A 22797-nucleotide genomic window follows, 5' to 3' on the forward strand; every position below is an offset into this window, starting at 1 on the left:
AGTGTAAAAAATACGATATAAAGCAACGCCTGCGCTGTATCCCCACGAAAGATACTTGGTAGCATCGCTAACGCGTTTTACGCGGCTGAAAGTTCTTCACTGGAACAATTCATTCAAGAGGAAGGGGTGTTTTATGGAACATTAAACCCAATTCCAAAAGAGTTGGGATGCAGCGTTTAAAACAATCGACGCGGCGATTTTCTAATCCATTCTCTCTGTGACATATATTAATTTTAAAACAGTACACATAATGCACATTCAATATATACAGTATATAAAATAAACACGCACCCCCCTCATTTTGGAGCCTATTTGAGAATGTATGACCTCTAATTGGTTGCGCATTATTTATAGTAGGGAGTTTGTATTTGAAATCTTTATTGTTCCAGTATACACACACACACACAAGAAAACCTACTGATGTGGTACATTTTTAAATCCTTTGAAACAAAGACAGCATACACCTGATCCGAATTTAATGCCATCATCATCCTTCAAATAAATTAGAACAGACAACAAGATAGTATAGATTGTCACGGCATTGAAACACCTGTTGAGAAAATGGATGGATGGAATAAGATTCCAGGCAGCATTTTGGATGGTTAGCACCTAATTATAGGAGACCCAAACTGGCGGTGCTTACAGAAACCCCCATTAGCTCGCCCTGTGGCACTCAGTAATAGGATCTATGCTTGCTTGCTTGCTGCTGCATGTCCAAAGCAGAAAGTGTGTATTTAACATACTGCATGTGTGTGTGGTGGTTTTAGTTGTACAAGTGTTTCAAGTAGCAAAGATACCAAATAATTACTGCATCTGTTAACCACATGTAAGGGATTTCAAACACACAATTTTGATTGGTGTGTAATGATAATGCTGGCCAGCAAGTTTCACAGCCCGCAGTGAGATGTTATAAATGTTTTGGTAGCTCAGATCCAGACATAGTGTGAGCTCCAAACATAACAACAACATTGAAAATAAGCATGAAACCTTTAGGAAATCCCACATGATGCTTCATCAAGAACCGGGCAAAAGCTGGACATGTGTTATTTTCAAATCACCTTGCAGTGATTTTAAAGTTAAATTCTGAAACTATTAGGTCATCTGGAGTCCCCACCTTCAAGAATTGCTGGCAGTCATGCTGCGTGTGTTTGCAGAGGCACTGCAGTCTTTCTTGCACAGTGTGAAGGCCTGGTCAGAGTGTGTGGGAGCCAGGATCTAAAAAAGACGAGGTCTGTGCCCCTCACCCGACCCTGAATATTTCCTAATGTGCCGCTTTACCAAAGGTCCCCCTTTCCCCTGAGTGGCTTTGACAAGCTGCTTCCGTAGCAATGGCTCTTAATTTCTGAGTAATTGCTATCTCTAAGTGATGAAGGGCAATCCCTCACCCAAGCTTTAAAAAAAACAAATCTTAACATGTGGAATACGGCAGGTTGTGGGGGTCTTTTTTCTTCTTTTCCAGAATGGCTGAGACCCCTGCTGTTCCTTAGCCCAGGAGAGATTTGTCTCGAGTGTGAGGCCCTAACCTGAGGAGACAGAGTGCAACGAGTCATGTGCTTGTCTCGGGACGAGTGTTTGCGCTGAACTGGAGGGGGGGGGGGGGGGGGCACGGGGGGAAGTAAGGGGCTGCAGGGTCAGAGGAAAGAGAGTGGGGGCACTCACTGCAGGTGAGGGGGATTAGCTGCAGCTAGAGGCCCAAAGAAACTAAATACAGATCTGTCAACCTAATCCTCACAAATAGAAAACAGAGCTGCCCTCCCTTCACAATCCACATAGTTCAGCACCCCCCCCCCCCCCCCCCCCTTCCACCTCAGGCTCTCCTGCTCCTCTGTTTCTCATCAGCTTCTGGCCTGGGCCAGTCTGGCTTTGCTGCCTCCTCCTTAATGGCTTCTCAGACCTGCGTCCCCTAAAGAGGAGCTGACTGATCACCCAGGGTCCTCAGTGATTGACAGAACAACACAGCATTAGAGAATGATGAGAGCTAAAAGTCAAAGGTGCAAGGCCTCTCTCTGCAGAGACAGCAGGCTAAATGAGACCTCTGTCTAGTTGCAGGGAATTGAGTGGACCTTTATCAGGCCTGAACACCTCAGTAATGGATGCTGATAAGTGTGGGACTGGGCTAAGAGACCGGCTCAGTGTCAAACCCAGTCTTTGCGGATGACACAAGTGACAGAGTGCCTGAGTGATAACATCCTGCAATGGATAAGCTCCTTGAGCCAGGCATTATCGAAAGCTTAACTAAACATTATCTTTGACTGTCTGCAACATCAGCTATAACTGATGGGTCTGGCTGGACTGCTGAGAGCTATGAATCAGAACCAAGCTTCGCTGGTGTTCCTGAGTGCCCTACCCAGCTGTAGGTAGCGGGGGGGGGGGCAGACATACCGGATACAGGCCAAAGTGACAGATAGCAAGTTTTCACGCAGGACAATCAGGTCTTCCTCAGCAAAGAATCTCTACATGTCTGCATCTCTGCCACGGGATTTCTCACTCGTTTCTCGATGGTTGGGTGGATTCAACGTTGGCAGGATTATGCAAAAAAAAAAAAAAGGCCAACGACTTTACAAATCCTTGGTGGAGCGATGGGGAATATGTCAAGGAAGAACCTAAACCGTTTTGATATGCGCATGGAAAAAAGAGGGGCAGATACAGCTTAAAAGTCATTTCTTTTCTACTTTAACATTTCATGATAGATTTTCAATATCTTCCCTATTTATGTAAAAATAAAAACAGAAATAATTTCTTAAGTTTTGCGAGAAAGTGGGGAAAGAATCAGGTCGGATGAGTAACATTTAAAGAAAGTGTCACCTGGATCTGTGATGCTGCCTCAAATTTATATATACAATACTTTGTTAATGTTTTATCTAAAATATACTTTATAATCTGAGTATGTCATGAGCATGACATTGTTTTTATAATCTATAAATATTTTTTATATTTTTAGTAATATCTGGCAGGTTTTTCTGATAAAAATAGCATTATTGAACTATTGAACTATTTGTTATTTCTTTTGTCCTAATTATGCCGATACTAAACTGATTTGCGAGAAACGTTGTTGAGGGGTGTGGCAGCGGCCAGGTAAGCTAAACAGACCTCTATAGGAATGTTGGGCCTGCCAGACCAGATTTCTTTTTTTGAACTATCAAGCTACAAACTGAAATAGGATGTACAAAGTGAAGTATTTTGAATATGTTTCAAATACCCACCCTCTCGCCTTCTCCTGCGTGTCTCACAGCTGTGTCTCATATATGCTCGTGAGGCCCCTGGAAGTGTGAGACACCAGAAGGGGAATATTTGCAAGAGCTCAGCTCCACCTGGTTTTAACAGGCCGCTGGTTTAACAGTGGGGTTATGTCAAAAGCGTAGACATGGGTGGACAGGATGGGCAAGACGAGGGAGGGGGGGGGGGAAGGAAAAAATGTGCCTCCGCCTTTCTCCTGTCCTTGCACCCCGACCCCACACTGTTTCTTTTGAGGTTCAGTTTACTCTAAAAAACATTTTACTGTATCGTCTTTTTGGGTCTGCTTGGTCAGACCCCCCCCCCCCCCCTCACCTCCACCCAACGCCATCCTCCTCCTTCAAAGGACTGCTGCCTGCTGGGCTCTGAAGCAACATGAGAAATAAATATTAATCTGACATCTGACCGCATGCTTCGAGCTCCTAATAGAGATAACAAGGCAGACGGAATAAGCCCCAAGTCTTTCCTGATAAAGGGAGAGAGAGAGAGAGAGAGCATTATTGTGGCTATGTAAAGGTTTCTGTACGTTTTTTTTTTTTTTTTTTTGCCGTGGCGTTGTGCGACGTCTCACAGCACTGTCGTGTGGTCTTCCCTGGTGCTTCATATTGAACCGTTTACTTGTCATCTTGGATCATACTGGGAAAAATAATATATACATAAATATTCTATGTGTATTTTTACTTGATTTCATTGTCTGATTATCTGCAGGTGATGACAGCATGCATCACCGATTATCTAAATATCTACGTGGCTTAGAAAGAATTGTGCGTTTACTGTGAAACAGTTGAGGGATATTTTTCTGGGTGACGGACGATTCGAAACACTTTGGCTTCTGCTTTCCTGCTTTAGTTCTCCTCGTCAAAGGCCCCTCAGTCCCGGTCACCCCGCTTGGCCTCAGCCTGTGCCCACTGTTTACGGTGACTGTCATCAGGCCCATGGAGGCCAAAAAACAAAGGGGGGTCTGTTCCTTTTGTGTTGCCGGGGATTGTCAGTCCCTCTCTTGGGCACACACAGCCACAGAGCGGAGGGGTTGTTGGCTAAGCGTTGGCCAAGGACTTGATCTCACCGACCGTGCAAGTCATGTACGAGCACGGTATAAAAAGGAAATGAGCGTTAGACAATGAGATAAATGGAGGGAAACGTAAACGGGAGAGAGAGACAGAGAGGAAGATGTATATAGCAATAACTGAAACCGAGAGCCTTTCAAGTCGGCTGTCGGAAACTGCGGTAATGTAAACACCTGCAGCCATTAGCGGCTCTATCCGGGGCACCGGATATAAATGTTTATATGTTACAGACTACTACTGAAAGGACATTTAAAATGACATCAAGGATTAGATACACAGAATGAGCCTTTCTTGCTTGCCCAACGGATTAAACTGTGCTGTGCTATTGAACTTTAATTCCACTGTCATGAAGGCCAGCTGGTGAGCTGTCGGCCTGAACCATCTCCACCACAGAGCCGTTAAAACGTCAGTGTCTGCGCAGTGGAAAGGCCTCGTCTTGATACAGTGGTCGCTTCTTGTGTGAGGGGCCATCTGAAACTCTGCTTGTGTCAGTGAGAGCCAAACGCACGAGAGCTTCAGGAGCGTTCCACGAAAAGTCTGGTGTTTAAGAGGTGCTGGGGCCAGGGGGGGGCAGATGGAAGGACGAGGCAGCTGCCAAACATCTGCGCCCTTTCCATTGCTGTGTGTGTGTGTGTGTGTGTGTGTGTGTGTGTGTACGCTGTGTGTTGCTGTCTTTGTCACAAACTTCCTGCTCCAGCAGCAGGAACAGAAAGCTTGGATCTCTGAAAGTACGGCACGAAACGGCAACAAAGCCACTAACCACTTCCTTAACCACAAAATTATGACTTGTAAAAAAGACTTCTAAGTCCCCCCCCCCCCCCCCCCCCCAGCAAGGAGGTGCACCTGCGGATCAGCGGTGTGACAACGAGAAGTCGCGACCTCTCTGAACTATAAGCGCTCCCTCTTATGAAGGCTGGTATTTTCCATAAGCACCGTGGCACTGAGAGGTCTGTTGTCACCGACCCGCACGCCCGTCGTTGCCGAATCTACACAACCTTACGCACACTTGGGATTGTTGGGAGAGGAATGACGAAATGTCTTTCATCATTTAAACTGAGGCATCATGCAAATCCAGTCTTGATCCCCTTTTTGTATTTGCACATGTAGCCTCAGGCTCTAACCGGTAACAAAGTCCAATGTCGCTCTATCTCCATGAGTAAAGCCTAACATTCTCTCTCTCTCTCTCTCTCTCTCCCTCTCTCGCTCACACCCTCCCTCCCTCTGTCCTGCTCCTCCCATCACGCAGCGCCTCCTCAGAACTTGCTCTCGTCCGCTTGCAGGTTCCACTCTGCAGCGTGCAGTAGGTGTGGACTAGCTGTGGGGCCTGCAGGTTGTGGATGAGGGCTGACGGTTCCACGCGAGCACAATCCGCCCAGAAAAAAAAAAAAAAAACAATCAATAAAGGGGCTTTGGAGTTAAGTTGATGTTTCACTTTAGAGTACTTCCCTCAATATGAGGGACCGTACTTGACGCTGGATATTGAATCTATTGCTATAAGTTCAATATCCATTTCCAGAATTCCGACAAACAGAAAACTGGGCGCAATTACGCACGGCGAGCAGCATGGCACCTACTCCGCATAGACGCGCTCCAGTTTTGCTCATAGTTTGGAGCTACTGCGTCCTGGCGGATACAGCTTTTACGAACTTTACTTTTGACAACGAGTTCCATTCCAGTTTCATCCACCGCCGGCTGAAGAGCCAGGAGCGCAGAGAGATGCAGCGGGAGATCCTGTCGATCCTGGGGCTGCCGCACCGGCCGCGACCTCACCTCCACGGGAAGCACAACGCCGCTCCGATGTTTATGCTGGACTTGTACAATGCCATGTCCACGGAGGGCGACGAGGACAGATACTCGTACCCGTACAAGCCGGTCTTCACCACGCAGGGACCGCCGATTGCCAGCCTGCAAGACAACAACTTCCTGAACGACGCAGACATGGTCATGAGTTTTGTCAATTTAGGTAAGATCTTTCATTTTCCCATCCTATCGAATAAAGAATGAAAACGCAGGTTTAAAGTTTCAGACGCAGCAAACGAGCCACGGAGGTGCGTTTTAGTGATGGCAAAGATTAAGGCCATTAAAGGGATTATTGCGCATCAACCGGATATAATCAGCTGATACCACAGAGTCCCAAAACAGATAAATGAATGACATTACTCAAGTTTGTCCCTTCACTCATTTCTGATGCCAGCACAATGACCATGCTTACACACAGCACTCGGTGCAGCCTTCCCTCCTTAAACCAGGAGTGTCACATTCCAGTGTCCATCTCTGCTAAACAGCTGCGCAGCCAGCCCGAGGATGATGGAACCAGCCAGCAGCTAATGTGTCAACCATGTGTAATCTAAAGAATGAGCAAGTCAACAGTAGGCTGGGTTCAAGGTGCACCGAGTCCTCCCTTCCTTCCCTCGCTCGAGTCGAGAGAAATCCCCAAAGACACAACGTAATAGCAGCCGCTGGTGTTCCGTGTATGTTTCCATTTATGTTCATGTCACAAGGCTGGACTTCACTCCAGCAGAAGAGTTTTATTCAGTCCTGAGCTGTTGAATGTTTCTTCTAGGGCTGCTGTGTTTATCAGACGTTAACGGAAACCCATCAGTCTTGGAGTCATTTATTGATGTCAACAACAGTTAAAGGTTGCTAACTGCTAATCAGCACAGCATCAGTGTCAGACTCATAGACAGATAGATACAGCCTTTATAATTCAATTTGATCAACAAATGATGTAATCACAGCAACTGGCCAAGATATGCTCCGATTTAGATTTTTTTTGTGGGGGGGGGGGGGGGGGGGGGGGGCAGCATTTCAGTGATATTCTTCTCGGAGTCTGCAGCATGCATTCAACCCTGCAAAAATCATTGTTGCATGAGCGTCTTGGCTAAAGCGAAGGAGGTGACACTGGTTCCTTTGCTGCACCGTGTAATTACTCTGGGTTCTGCTGCATTGTGACTATTTTTGACAGGCTGTGACACAGACGGATTTGACCACAGAGACTCGCAAAGTCAAGGGCCGAGGCTGACGAGAAAGACAGGATCTTTAGAAAGAGAGAGAGAGAGAGAGAAAGAAATGAGATATAATGGCTACATGGCTATGAAAGGGATTGACAAAGTTCTTCCTCTTCTTTCTGATTTCTTCTGTGCAAACCTTTAAAGGCTTTTAAGGCTTCCTGAGAATAGATAGAAATGCAATTTACCAATCAAAGAGTGCATTAAGATGCCCAATATTTCATGTTTTCCACCTCTTCCTCTTCTTGCTTGCCATTCACGGGAGATCAAACATTTAGTGCTTGTGTGTGTGTGTGTGTGTGTGTGCGTGCAAGTGTTGCAAACGTCTCTACAGCCAGCAAAGGGCGGGTGTGGGCTTTGGGACAGACCCCAGGCCAGCGACGTCCGTTCATGGAGTGACTTCAGTTTAAAAGCCCAGCTGTGTAAATGGCTTACGGCATACATTTAGAATGCACGCTGCTGCATGAAACACGGGTCGCCCAGGCGCTGGGTGTGTGCCATGATTACTCCAGCAGGTTAACACAACACGTACGTCCACCGTCTCTCAAGCTGGCAACCAGAAAGAATAAAAAAAAAAAATCTAAAAATGAAGAAAAATAAAACTAAGAAAGCTGCATTCTAACATTTTCAGAACTCCTATTTCTCAATCTGTCTGTCTGCGTACTGTACGCATGCACGCACGCACACACACACACACACACACCATCTCTGCCAGCATTAGCCCTCAGCCACCATGAATTAAGGCATTTCCTCCTTAACTAACCACAGCTTCCAGGGCCTTCGGCTTCTGCCTCAGCTGCAGTTTAGTTACGTTCATGTCGAACTCTCACACGGGGCAAGTTGTGCTCAACCATGCAGCCACATGAGCAAACCTAAAGACCACAGGGCAAGGCCTCTGACTTAGATGTCTGCTATTTGCTTCCTGGATGACTTAAACAACAGGAACCTTATTACCTGCCTTTGTGCGGGATGGAGGTTGTATTCCTTTACCGTAAATCTATTATCACGAGGTACGTTAGTCACAGCTTCCTGGTTTCGTCTGTTGTCAGAGAGACATGCATGCATTTTGCAGCCTTAGGTGAGTCTGAGGAAAAGTCTTTGATCCATGTTTGTGTTTGTTGAGGCTTGCAAAAATAAATAAATACGTCTCAATTCGATCGTTCATTCATACATGTTCAATGGATTTGTATTGTTATGACGGTCTTATCATGTTATTCATCTAAATGAAAAGACGAGGATGTGATGAGTCAAAGCACTTCAAGCTGTCAGCAAATCTCATAGGGGCAAAAACCAACAGTACACGTATTGTTCCGCGTACTTTCCATGGCATCCGGCCTCAAAAGCATTAGTTCCAACTGACAGCTGTGTTTGCAAAAATAAAATATAATAGGCTTCGGTTCATTAACATTTGTGTGGACGTTGAGGTCCTTTTGAATCTCAGTAAATGACGCATGTCTGATTGGGCCCCCACCTGTGCAAAGTAAAAGGATCTTATGAAGTAAAAAATGCTGCCAAGCTTTAAAAAAATAAAAATAATAATGCATTACCAGGGGGGGCATTTAATTTCTCTGCTGCTATCGATCTGCACCAGATGGGATAGGATTTAGTAAACAGAGTTGAGAAGCAGCACAAACAGGCAAACACATTTCCAGTGATTTATTTCTCTTATTGCTACAATGTGAAAGATTTAGTTAGATCTTCTGGTTTTCTCACCCAGCCCAAGACATTATGTTGCTCAATGGAGTTTTAGGCTGCGATCTGAGGGGGGGCGACTATCTTCTGCTTGACCTGACTGAATAGCGCCTGCCCTCCTTGGCTCAGGACCTTCAGCCGGCTCCCATCGGGGTCGTCGCACAGTCGTCTGGCGTTTTTTTTTTTTTTTTTTTTTACAGATTTCTTCACAGAATGTGTTAATAGGTCTGTAATGGAGAACAGAGCAGGGAATATATGTCTGACTGGTAAATTAGTTTGGATTTATTAGAGGAAGCATTGTGTCACCGGTTCACACACTCAACGCTGCGCGTTCAGTAGCAGCTGTGTCACGCCAGAGGCATGCAGCTCCAGTTGTATTTTATTTTTTTACAGCTCGCAGCGGAGAAGCAGAAAGGTCCATGCTAGCGAGCTCACATGAAAACTTATTATGCGTCTTCATTTTGCTCAACCGTTCTCTGTCCACCTCGTTCCTCTGTCATAGATTCTCCTCCACAGTGAGTTGCCCATTATTCCGAGGAAGACGGATGCTTCCCACTGTCTTCAGTCCAATGCAGCTGTGGTGGGAAGTTGTATCCAACAATCCCCCTCATGTCTGTAGTCTAGTCTAGTCACACAGGATAATCTGATTCCAAATTTCCTTCAATACCCTCCTGAATCAACAACATTGATCATTAGGACTGGGCTTCTATTTGTATTTTCTTTTTGAGCCCCGGCGGTGTTTCATTCTGTTTGCTCTCCGTTCAGCCTCCTGCTCTGGCCCTCACCTTCAAAGGTTCAACCCTGCCTTGCTTGATGACTTAAAACTCGACACTTTCAATTCATTTTATTTGGATGCATTTTTCCACTCCCCACCTCACACTCTTTCTGAATGCTCCATTTTTCATCCCTTCTCCCTCTCATAAACAAGCAACTCCATCTTGTCATTTCAATTGGATAAATTTGTCTGTCGCCAGCACACACATTTGTCCTCGACACTTGTTACTACACCATTTCCCCCCTCCTGTGGATTCATGCAATAGCTTCTGTATACACTCTGAGCGGCCTGAAAGCTCATGCATGTGTGCGTGTGTGTGTGTAACCACATGCATGTTTAGAGAGAGAGAGAAACACTCATTTTTTTTCTTGTCCGAAAGGAATGCTTCTGGAGCTAATGAGTGTTATTGCCTTGTGCTGGACAGGGAGTGAGCAGAAGCAGAGGAATGTAAAGGTACAGATAGCCCTGCCTTCCTGTCAGGTAATTTCTCTTAATGTCCTCCACTATTTGATATATTAAGTCAAGGTCTGGTATGTAAATAAATACCACAAAAGGAGACCAAAAATCTATCCCCTCAAAAGCTTTCGGCAGCTTTACAAGTCCACAGCTGCAGAGGTCCAGGAAAATCCTGTTATTTTTTCCCTTTATTATGTCTCAGGTTCACCTGTTGAACTCAGGAGTCCAGAATGACATCTGGATGTACATAACAGAGCCGCTGCGCTCTTGGCCAAGGCACTCACTGGGAGAGATGATGAAACGCTCTGCAGGTGGGACTTGACAATATGGCAAATGGTCAAAAGGCCCAAATGCACTAGACAACGGGTGTTCTAGCTCTGCCTCCATGGTGGACAGACCTCCTTATTGCCAGGAATGTTGGCCTTAAATTAAGTTTTTCTTTTTGCTCTCTTGTGCGGATTCTTTTCTTTGTTCTTTCTGTGTCTCCCAAAGTTTCTCCTACTTATAGTTGCTTTCACCATGATCACGACGAGAAACACACAAATGAGAGGACTAATTCATTCATTAAAAGGAGTTTGAAGCTTTGCAAGTGCAGAAGGACTGATAGCAGAACGGATGATCCACCCGTTTAGTCACTTCTCTTTCATCTGGGTTACTTTGGCCTTGCCTTATCAGCGGCCGGCAGCACATAAGACTCCCCGCTGCACTTCGTTGTGGCGGGTACCAAGCAGCGAAGCTGAGAGCAGCAGATGTGGGCCAGAGCACAGCCAGAGATCCTGGGACCAACAGCTTCACTGCTCCGAAAACAAATACATCGCTATTTGCTTGGTACTTGCAGGGGCACTGACAAGGTGGAGGGGAGAGGAGGAAGGAGATGAGGGGAAAAAGGGGAAAAGAGAGCGAGGAAAGGAAAGGCCAAGATAAAAGGACAGGGAAAAGGTCAATTTCTTGAAATTGAGTCCATTTCTTTCTTTTCCTCGTGGGAACACGACGTGCTTTCGAGCCTACGTGTACTTGTACGTAGTGAAACACTATTTCAGAGCCACTTTCCCTATCCAGTTACCAGCTGCATTGTATGATGGGTTTTCCGAAAGGATGATTGTGTTATCACTATCACTTTCCATCACACAAATCAAAGCTTGTAGAAAACAGAGCAACAACTCTTTTGCATGTGTTTTGTGATGACTTTTGGCAGCGTGGCCCGTGAACTGCATGCGACACGTGTCTAATTGTTTCGGCAAACATACGGCAGAGTTTTCTCTGTGTTTCTTCCAAATGTTTTGTGTTTATGTAAAGAAAAAGAAAAAAAAAAGCAATGAGTTGTAATTAGCCAAAATAAACAACATGCTTTTTAAAATCAGGGTGCCAATGTGCCCATTATGTGTGTATGTGATGCTGCTCTGGGATGCAGGAAGAAATCGTAAAAAGGTTTTATGTAGACACTGTGGGTCTCTTTCTGCCAAAGCGCACATTGTATGTGAATTTTCTCGAGGTCTATAATAAGAGGCGACTCGGCTGGTTCAGAAGGGTGTGGCCCCTGTGGTCACAAAATTAAAGAACATAAAAGCGAGGGGATGAGGGTAAGAGAGAGTGGGGGAAACAGTGGATGTGGTTTTGTGCTTTTGAGCTTTTTCATCCTGCAATTAAGAGGAAGTGGTATTAGCATAGGATGCCTCACCGCCTGGGACAGATCTCGCCACACCCTGTCATACCTGTCCCGGTATGTTATATCACGCCCCAGAACCGAGAGCACAGAAGATCTAGAATCTGGTTTGTTTGTTGTCACTTTTGCTCTTCGCTCTTACGCTCTGGACAAGTCGCCAGATCAACACAGGTACCTGACCTGTGACCCACAAAGTGTAAGAAAACGGATGGATGGATGGAGGTTTAGTAAGTGTAAGAGTTGCAGAGAGCATTCATGTTTGCGGCCTCAGTAAAAGGGAGGTCAGCAAAGCTGCTGTCAGTAGAATCTGAAACCTCTCGATCGCCTTCAGGCTGGAGACGTTTGGTTTGACCTCAAGCCTTAAACATAAAGACTCTTCTTCCTGTGGTTACTGCTTTTATATTTGCACATAGAATCAAAGGCAAAATGTGATTGTGCACACACACACACACACACACATACTGTGGTGACTTAATGGTTGTTAAGGGTGGGTAAGTTATAGTGTGAAACTCTGCTGACCCGGTCCCGGGGAGCCAGCGCCGTCAGGACTTACAGAAGTACAAATACATCACCGAGGCATGATGTCATCAGCAGTCGCCACTGGGCAGGATGTTTCCTAATGACTGTGGGTCACCCTGTACCCAGGAGATCATATCCTTTACTCTTTACAGAAAAACATCTTCCTTTGCACTCCACATTCTCCCCTCTCCCCTTTTAGCTTATGGAAACTATGACTTACTTGTTCCCAGTGCTGTACATAAAAGTATTGTGAGTGCAACAGAAAGGAGACAGTTCATTACGGTGCACCAGTCTTCATGCAGAGTTACATTCCTCATCATTTCCCACCACATTCACATTGCGATCCGATTGGGATGGATGTCTTACGGCGTTCCTGCTTTGCGGTTTGGGGAATCAGGTGCAGCGGCGGACTTAATGGTCTCCGTGGTGAATGCAAAATGAAGTGCAGCTAAAGGCGGAGCAGTTATCTCAAGACAGCCGAAGGTTGGACGGGGAGGGGTGGGGAAATTAAGCCGACGGATGAGAGAAGTGAGTTAGGTGGCAGGGGTGAAACCCCCCATGAAGGGCGGCGGAAGCATGCGAAGTTGGATGGAGGGGTGTGAGGGTGCTGAATGGACACCTTAGCTAATGCGAGCTGTCATGTTGACAGGAGCCGGGGGGGGGGGGGGGGGGGATAAAAAGGGAATGAAAGGAGGAGGGAAAATGAGAAAAAGCTGGTTCAAAGAGGAACATTGTGGTATTAGCTCATCTTTTTTTTTGATTTTCTGAACCTCGGGCCCTTTTGTTCCCCTTGAAGTGATTAATCTATAAAAATGAACTATAAAAATATTTTTTTATATGTTGCATAAAAGGCTAAATAATTATAATAGATGCCTGCAATAGGAATAACCTCTTTGGTTTCGGCATGTGTAAGTAATTATCTAAGCGTGTGGGTGAGTGCGCGTCACACTTCGAACTGAAGAAGATGTCTCCCAAACTGCTAAAGATAAAGGAATGAAATTTTGTGGCGAGTTTATGCAGCTGGCATTTAGTTTGAAAGTTACTGTTGGAAAAAAAAAACAAGAATGAAAGATAAGCATACAGTCAAATAAAATTGTATTGAGAAATCACTCAAGAGCTGAAAGAGACACAAATCCCAGATCACGATGGATTATACTCTGGAATCAGATCTGAGGTTTTCAACTGTCAGCAGGCGGAGGATCTCAATAATCGACAACATGATAAGGAAGCTGGATGCCTCGTGGGCAGGCATGAATCTTGAAAGATGCTAAACAGTCTTCATATGTGAGCAGCCCTCTGGTTGCCAGGTCCAAAGAAATCATCCTCCTGACATCTTTGATGTGTGCAGCTGTGCCATGTGTGTGGCATGTGAAAGTCAAATGATGGTGAAGAAGTGTGCATTATCATCAGCAGTGTGCTTCAAAAGCAAATTAGATGTCACAGCAAATGACCAGAGCAGTGCCATGCATGTGCATATTTCTACTTGTGTGTATTTACTTCTTTACATGTTGCATCTCTAATTATGGATCACAGAAACCCATAATGATTGTGTTACACTGCTGTGACGCACAAGACAGTTTGCTTCGCAGGGACTATTTTGTGATTGTGTGTGTGTGAATGAGGAGCAGCAACCCATTGACACAGGCTATTCACATTCGCCATGTTTGTGGCGAATGTGTGTTCGCAAACGCAGGTTGGCCGATGGCTACTCGCTTCCTCTCAGGGGAAGTCATAAATGCACCCGCTTGCCTCTGACTGCTCCTCTTCCCCTCATCTAATGACTGCCATACTGTTATAATGACTTGCAAGAGACAGACAAAAGGAGAATTGTAACACTCTGTTGGCTACTCTCCTTCCTTCCCTCAAGATGATTTAATCATCAATGCATGAAATTAATGCTTTGGAGGGCGATGCGAGAGAAATAGCGTGAGTTTCACAGCAGCGTCCAGCTGTTCTCACAAGCAAAGATAAAGAAGTTTTGCAGTGAAGGGGCGGGCGGCTTCTCCGGAGGCTAAAGAGCAAGTCTGGCGTTCCAGAGGAAGTGCACCTGCACTGGGTTACGGGGGGGGGGGGGGGTCCATGTTGTGGTGGGAGAATGAGCTTCACAGGAACAGCTGAGGGGTATAAAGGAGAAATGAGGATGTGTGACAGGATAAATGATTATTCCCTGGACTGATAATAAAATGAAAATGTTTGTACTATTATTATTTTTTTTGACTACTATGCTGTAAATATATGAAACTATGCTGGCTAGGCTCTCAAGAAAGTCTGACTGAGCCGTACAATTATTAAAGACATTTTTTCATTCATATTTCCATATTCGACACTCAGTATTTTACGTCACCTTTAGGCTTGAATACTTATAATATTAGGCAAGGTGGGAAGGTAAATGCTGATGACTCCGAGGTTGATGGACAGGTAGGTGAAAATAGACGGAAGAAGCGATGTTGGGTGAAGTGACATAGTTCCATTGTTTTCAGGCAGAGTCGAGCAGCTTTACAAAGCTGTCCAACATGTGAGCGTAGCAGATGAAGGACCATGTGAGCCTAAAGCTGTCCCTCATTGACGAGTAATTAGATCCTTTCTTTACTCCTGCTCTGTCCAATCATCTCACAGTGCTGCCTTTGTATAATGTCCTTCAGCAACTGGGTTTAATAGAGATATAAATGAAAGGGTATGTAGGGGAGAGAGTCTGCTGGGAAAGGAGGACAAAGAGGCAGGTGTGCAGTGAAAGAAATGACACACTGTATTAAAGCTTTGCCATTATGGCAAACTATTACTGACAGCTGGCGCAGAACAAAAAACAATGTTGTCTGAAATTCTTTTGAAATGCAATTGTTGTGTGTCTCTGCATGTGTTCCATTACTGCGATGAAAGCGTCACAGAGTAGCAACAGATGATTAATGTTTGGCTGCTGAAGAAGGCTGGGGGTGTTTCCTCATCCAGCTGCGACTCGGCCCATCGCCGGCATGTGTCTGGTGTCTAACTGTGTAAGTCTGACGGTTGAGATGGACTTCAGGTTTATGCACCTAAATGCTTGGTGGCATTGCCTATCGATGTTTTATCATCTCACATTTTGGACCGTGTGATTGCTTGAAAAGTGCAAAATAAATGAAGTTGAATTTGATTTGAGATGAGTTCTAATGGGACTGATCAGTTTGGTTCATTTTTAGCTGTACTAATGCAGTGGATCTAGAGTTAAAAGGGGATTCAATTACTTAGTTGTCAAAGATTTCGTGAAGGCAGTTTAAAAAAAACTTAATTTAAGAAATCTTGAGGCATGAAGTCTGCCATTTAAAGAGTCGAATGAATGATCACTAACGCTGGAATCATTGGATGTGTGTTTAGAATGCTTTTTAGAACCAGACATTGCTGTTTGTTTTCACATTAGTTACACGATGAAGCATTCAGTGTGCTTGGATTTCATCATTTATTGGGAACATAATTTTTCCACCATTGCTACACCTGACTCTGTCTCCAAAACAGCCAGTTGTCGCTGCTCCTCGTTCCACATGAAGAACCGAAGCTTCAAACTGAAAGAACGTAAAAGCAAATCAAACAGGCAGCCTAAGGTAACCCCGCTGGCTCTGGGGATGCCTCAGTTTGTTGGTCCTCGAATATCATGACAGCTTGATGGATTGCTTGGAAATTTTATACAGACATTTATGGTCTCCAGAGGATGAATCTTTGCAATTGTATCATTTCCCATCTTTTTCTTTTGCACCATCATGAGTTTCACAGTTTTGACCAAATATTCGAATCTCTCTCTCTCTCTCTCTCTCTTTTTTATTAACATAGGAAACATTATACTTGTTCAGCGGGGATATGTTAGCATTTCCATTGTGCGAGCATGTCATGAGCTCAACGTACCATTTTACATGCAAACTTCTCGTTTGGCTGAGGCACTAAGTCTTGTTTCAAGTAATCAATTAATCTTTTTAATGTGTAAAATGTGATGTAGAATAAATAAACCAAACCTAAATATATTCAATTTACAATGTTTTAACATCATCTGCCGACCAATTTTCTGTCTGCCCTGTTTGTATATGCTCAGATTCATGTATGTGTGGGGGGTCCTTCTGTCAATTTGTGGAGAGAGAAGTGAAGGAGGACCCAAGAGACGATCAGAGACAAGGCGCTGACCCCTGGGTTATCCTGTCGGGACATGAGAAGAGCGGGGTCATTGTGGGGGGCATATTTTGAGAGCTGGGGGGGTGGTGGTGTTGGAAAGGTGGGATTAGGGGTTAAGAGAGAGGAAGAGATGCAGATGGGGTACACCAAACACGGGGCCCCGAGTCATGAGAACCAGATTAACAGCCGAGTGAATGACTCTCTGGAGATATGACAGGAAGAAAGGTCCTCATAAAGCTGTCAGTCTGCCTGCGTGTCTCTATCGTTGGCTCAGTGCACGCCACAAACACTGTTCCTGCTACTAGCCCTCATAAAGATTTCAATTATAAGTCATCATCAAAATGATTTATCCTCAAAAGCTGCAGCTCAGTACCACACAAATAAATTATTACATCATAAATTAAGCAGAATATATATGCAACGCTGTAAAAAAAAAAGCAGGATTATTTACAGTCCGTCCGATGGCTTCTTTTTGTCTCGCAGTGGAGCACGACAAGGACTTCCAACCTGTGCGGCGGCATCACAGAGAGTTCAGATTTGACCTATCACAAATCCCGGAGGGTGAGGCGGTGACCGCAGCTGAGTTTCGACTGTATAAAGACTTCATCCACGAACGCTACGATAACGAGACCTTTCGCATCAGCATCTACCAGGTGCTGCAGGAACATTCTGATAGGTGAGTAAGTGTGTTTGTGCGTCAATGAGTCGCGTTGCATACCGACAACGTTGATGTTTTTAACCAATGGCATTGCCGTTAGCTCTGCTTGTCTGGGACAGACAATGTCCTGCTCTCCTCAAGCCCTTCTGAAGGCCTTTTTTTGCTGCTGTTGTTCTCCTCAGGGAACAACACAGTCATTTTTGCTTTAGCCAGAGACTGACCTTGGTGCATGAATGAAGCAGAGCTCTGTGACACACTATCTGCCCTGTCAGAAAATAGCTCGGGACAAATGAATGGGCTCATGAAGAACAAGAGGTTTTAGTGTGAAAGAGCAGAACATCCAGAGCTCCATGCTGACTCGGATATGTTCTTCTTCAACCGTTACTTTTCACACACTTATTTTTCTACTTTACAGCCATTTTTTTTTTGTCCCTCATTCTCCTTTCTCCTTTCTAGCTGCCCAACAAAATTCCAGCCGGTGATGGACTCCGTGCCGTGTGAGAAACGATTGGTCGTTTATGAAACCCTTATTGTCAATTAAGAAAATGAAGCGTCCCCCTGGGCTTCACCATCTGGGGCCCTCCCTTCCCTTCCTCCCCAGCTCATTCCCTTTCTTGCTCTCTGTCACACTCCTCCCGACTCCCTCTCTCCACTCCACTGCTTTGCTACGCTCCGGTCACTTACGTTTGCGCTGTGTCACAACCTACGCTTTGTAATTGTGCAGATAATCCCTATTGATGCACGATGGTCACACGCGCATCGTCTTCTTCTCTACCAGGGTGTCGGACCTGTTCCTGCTGGACTCACGGGTCATCTGGGCAGCGGAGGAGGGCTGGCTGGTGTTTGATGTCACGGCAACCAGCAACCACTGGGTCCTGAACCCTGGCAGAAACCTGGGGCTTCAACTGGCCCTGGAAAGCACAAGAGGTGAGTGTGTCCCAGACCACGTCCCGGTGAGGCATCCGTGTTGCCGGTGTGAGACAGAGATAGGCAAATCATTTTACTGTACAAACACATTTAAGCAAAATAAAGCTTCAAAGGTAAATTGTTTGTTGCAGTGTTATTGCCACCAGTTATCCCAGACATTGCACTATAATGTATAAAAAGTCGAGTCATTCATCACTGTCTTCATCAGTCATGCCCTGAGCATCATTAGAAGGCACACAGAAAATACGCTGCACTATCTTACAGATGCAATCTCAACAGGAGTTTGTCATCACGAAGGTGGAAGATTTTATAAGCAAAGCCTACAATTGGATTTTTGAGAACATTATCGCATGCTGGATGGCAGGATGTTACATGTTAGGTGTGTGTGTGCGTGTGTGTGCGTGTGTGTGCGTGTGTGGGTGTGTGGGTGGGTGGGTTGGGCAGACACAGTTTTGCTTTCATGTAGTGGGAGAGGAGAGGCTGTGTTCATGAGTGTGTGTCAGATCGGGTATGGAGGGTTATAGGTGAGCGTGTATAGACAGGCACACGGGACGTCCCATCGCCTGCGGCAACTGCAAACCTTTATTTACCACCACCCAGAGATCAGATGCACATTCTTCTGTTTGAGAACAAGATAGACGCCGTTAGAGTGCACATGCATTCAAACGCATAAACGCCCACACATTAAACGGCTCGAAAACCAGAAATAGAGCTTTGATGTTTGCTGCTGCGTTTGCACTCGGCTTTTTGAGAGGTTGACAGCAGATGAGAAAGAGGGGGCGGGGGAGGAATTCACAGGGGAACTGGAAAGACGAATGCCATCATAAAACTATGAACACTAAACACAAGCAAACTGGCGTGCACGGCATTTCCCTTTGTCTTCGACTTCATAGGAACAGAATCCGCATTTCAGTGATGACACCTGTTGCGCTGCTCTCTGTCTCCCCCTGCAGGCGAGAGCATCAATCCTCGTGTGGCAGGGCTGATCGGTCGCAGCGGCCCTCAGAATAAACAGCCCTTCATGGTGGCCTTCTTCAAAGCCACTGAAGTGCACCTGCGAAGCATTCGCTCGGCACCAGGGGGGGGCAAACAGCGTAACCCCAACCGCTCCAAAGGGGCAAAAAACCAAGAGGCGCTCAGAGTGGCCAATGTTGCAGGTAAACACTCAAAGTGTGTGTTGAATAGTGAGCCTAACCCTGCTTTTTTGTGTGGAATCCATTCAATGAGACGCAGACGTCCGGTTGGTCCATCCTGTGCGTGCACAAACGGTGCAAGCTACCGTGGTTAATATCATTCTTTCAAGGCGTGAGATGAATGTATGTAGCACACCGAAACATTAGACCGTAATTGTCGGACTTCAAATATCCCTCTGCTGTCTTTTGTTTATTTACACAAGCATTACAGAGCAGTTGGATCCGAGTTCCCTGGTAAATGGCAGCGCAAACCTTTACGGCAGAACTCGTATGCAGGGTGGCGTGGGGGGGGGGGGCGGCCTGGACCAACAGCGCATATGGCATTCGGGTCTGTTTGGATAGCAGAGGCCTTTAAGTGGATGATGAGAACCAGTCGCTCACGATCGTTTCCACTGTGAATCACTATTAGCAGCCTATGGACCACAGAGCCCCGGAGATCACCACAAAGAAAAAAGAAGGATAGCCATTCGATGAAAGACGACCTTTTTTCACGCACCGATGGGTGCAAACAGGAAAAGAAGTGTTAAAACGAGCGTAGAGGAAGAGAGGGGAGATAATAAATAAAGACAGGCGGGCCTGTTCTGTGTGCACATCTGTTTCATCCAGTGGAAACTCAAAGCCCAGCAGTGTGACCTCTAAGCAGGGTGGCCCATTCATTTGAAACAATTACCAGACTGCTGCTGTATCTGGAGGTGATTTCCTTCAGCCATTGTTTAACTGTAAATGTTTTGCACGAGGATCCCGGCCATGTTTAGACCTGTTCTTTATCATCTCGCCCTAGTTGCGGCCTGACTACAAGAATTGGTTGCTGAACGGGATAGTAGCACATTACAGTATACCGAACTACAAACTCTCTCTATCTCTTTCTTTTTCTCTTCTTTCTTCCTCCTACAGAAAACAGCAGCACTGATCCGAAGCAGGCGTGCAAGAAGCACGAGCTCTACGTCAGTTTCAGAGACTTGGGTTGGCAGGTACGGAAAGCATTCCTCCACCGGGATGCCAAAATTATTTGGCCCATCAAAATATCCTAACTCAGACACTCCTGGTTGCTCATCGTATCCCGGAACTTTGTAGGAAGGAATTTTCTCTATTGGCTGAATTTTTTTTGTTTTTGTTTTTTTTAAAGACAAGGATGAATCTATTAACCAAGAAACAAATTTTGCTATATTTTGAATAACAGCTCATTCTTTTTTAATATTTTATTATAGCCCAGTAATATGACATTTACTGTTTTTAGACAAATAGGAAGAAGGATTTGTGCATCACCGAAGCGTTGCAAAGCAGACATGCTTATTTAAATCGCATTTATCGCAACGCTCTTATCTACTGTCGCTAGGAAAGTAAAGATAAGCATATAATAAAATATGCTGTGCTATAGCGCGGTCTCTGTTCCCCAAGCTAAATTCCCCCCCTCCCATCAGGACTGGATCATCGCTCCAGAGGGTTATGCGGCGTACTACTGCGAGGGGGAGTGCGCCTTCCCGTTGAATTCCTACATGAACGCCACAAACCACGCCATCGTACAAACCCTTGTGAGTAGCCATAAAAAGCAGGAAACAAAAACCGAGAGTTCATGTTTAGAGTTAAATCATCCCATCAAGTGTCGTAACGACTATGTTTGTCATCATTTGCCGGTGTTTATTGAACCCCCCATCCTCTTCCCAGGTTCATTTCATCAACCCGGAGACGGTCCCTAAGCCTTGCTGTGCCCCCACGCAGCTCCACGCCATCTCAGTCCTCTACTTCGATGACAGCTCCAATGTCATTCTCAAGAAATACCGCAACATGGTGGTCAGAGCTTGCGGCTGCCATTAGACTGTCGGCTTCTTCACACAGACACACACACACACAGACGCACACAACAAATATGCACATACACACAGGGTTTGTGCTTTCTACTGTATATACACGTCATAAAAACAGTGATTGTACAAACATTCACAGTCAACAATATTTTGTTCATTTCATCAACTGTTATTGTAGTTCATTCTCTTATTGTAGATATATAGATATATATATATTTCTATATATCTACATTTATGACTGAGTCGGATGGATGTTCTGAATTTCTTCCATGTACAAATACTGTGTAAATATTTTTTTTTTCCAAAGTATAAAGTGTATTTATTTCCTCAAATGTCACTTGTGTTTTCTCCTGTATGTGATGCTGCCTGTTTCCTCTCATACGATGAAACATACACAAAATAAACAAGGAAGGTAAAAGGGAAAACAACACGATGAGTTCAAATACAAACACGTCTCTCACCTGTACGTGATCTCTTGATGGCGCGAGACGATTTACGGCAACACGGACCTGTGTGAAATGTGTACGCATTTCATCCGCTGCTTTTACCTGAAGCACATTTTAACTGTCTGGGGAAAAAAAGGGAGTTTTCTACGAAGACCTTTCCAGGTCTATTTTGCTCTGCTGTCAAAACAGTCTGTCATATTTAAAAAAAAAAAAAGTTATATTTATTAAGAGCTGGCTATAATGTTCCACAGCAACCGTGTTTTACTGCTGAGCTGGCACATTAAACTGGGAGAAAGGCAACCGAACCAACTTGATGTGTGTTGTTGAAAGTTGAGCTGCCGGACAGAGAGGTGTAACGCTTTTTTGCACATTCCTGCACAGACAGTTAAATGGCCGGCAGTCAAGTCCTTCACCTGCTGACTGGAGAGATGAGTCTCACCTGATTTACTTAAACAGAGCTCAGGGAGGGAAATCACGTGAGGCTTGGGGTTGGGCGGTAAAATGGGTTTACACTGCCTTCTGCTGGTGAGAAGTAAGAACTGCAACCTTAATGCTTTGGGTTTACTGTATTGTATTGTGGAGGTTTTCATAAATTTCTTATCAGTCAAACCTTTGGATTTGTAATCCCCGCGCGCCCAGGGTAGTGAAATGGACATCCCTTTAAGGGCAAGAAAGAGAAGAGGGAACATAAAAAAAAAACAAAAAAAAAACCTGTTTCCAACCGCACTCTTTCATTTTCACGCCAATCTTTCGTTATGATTCGCGCACGCACGCGCATGCATGTTATCTGATCTATTTATCCGAACGAAATGTTCCAAAGTTCGATAATAATCAATCAACTTTATTCTATTTGGATTTTTTGTGTGTGCACTCTTATCAGTTTTCTTTACATTACCATTACTCTTTTTAATTATCTGTCATAAAATAGAACCTAGAATAAAAAGCATTCTTTATTTCGCTTTCTATTGTCGTAAAATCCACGCAACAGCTCTGTCCCCTAACCCCCCCCCCCCACTCCCACTGTCGGTGACTGACTCACACGGCCCTCCCTCTTACTATTACTGGGAAACGCACTTTTGCTGTAACTGAACATTCAGGGGAAAGTGAAAGTATTAATAATAAACTGCGCTCAAACTTTCGCTTTCGTTCCAAAGTGCGCTCTTAAATGTCGGCCATTCTGTTGCTTGTGCGTTAAAGTGGAATGTTGCGCAGTCACATTTGCT

General features: G+C 45.1%; 1 protein-coding gene across 1 annotated transcript; it reads left to right on the top strand.

The window, feature by feature from the left end:
• The first annotated feature begins 5837 nt into the window (after positions 1-5837).
• On the top strand, positions 5838-21367 carry bmp7b (bone morphogenetic protein 7b). Its single transcript, XM_068742744.1, has 7 exons — positions 5838-6264; positions 17029-17221; positions 17982-18130; positions 19084-19287; positions 20218-20294; positions 20745-20855; positions 20989-21367. The coding sequence occupies exons 1-7, from the start codon at positions 5865-5867 to the stop codon at positions 21136-21138; spliced, it is 1284 nt and encodes a 427-aa protein (XP_068598845.1). The 5' UTR covers positions 5838-5864; the 3' UTR covers positions 21139-21367.
• Positions 21368-22797: the final 1430 nt, after the last annotated feature.

This window comes from Brachionichthys hirsutus, chromosome 2, assembly GCF_040956055.1.
Source record: "Brachionichthys hirsutus isolate HB-005 chromosome 2, CSIRO-AGI_Bhir_v1, whole genome shotgun sequence".
In the NCBI taxonomy this organism is placed as follows: domain Eukaryota; kingdom Metazoa; phylum Chordata; class Actinopteri; order Lophiiformes; family Brachionichthyidae; genus Brachionichthys; species Brachionichthys hirsutus.

What these genes read in the sequence shown, in the direction of transcription:
- bmp7b (XM_068742744.1), top strand. Translation starts at nt 5,865, where the DNA reads ATGGCACCTACTCCGCATAGACGCGCTCCAGTTTTGCTCATAGTTTGG. An exon ending in CATGAGTTTTGTCAATTTAG is followed by an intron (nt 6,265 to 17,028) that starts GTAAGATCTTTC and finishes TTTGTCTCGCAG; the next exon opens with TGGAGCACGACAAGGACTTC. An exon ending in CTGCAGGAACATTCTGATAG is followed by an intron (nt 17,222 to 17,981) that starts GTGAGTAAGTGT and finishes CTTCTCTACCAG; the next exon opens with GGTGTCGGACCTGTTCCTGC.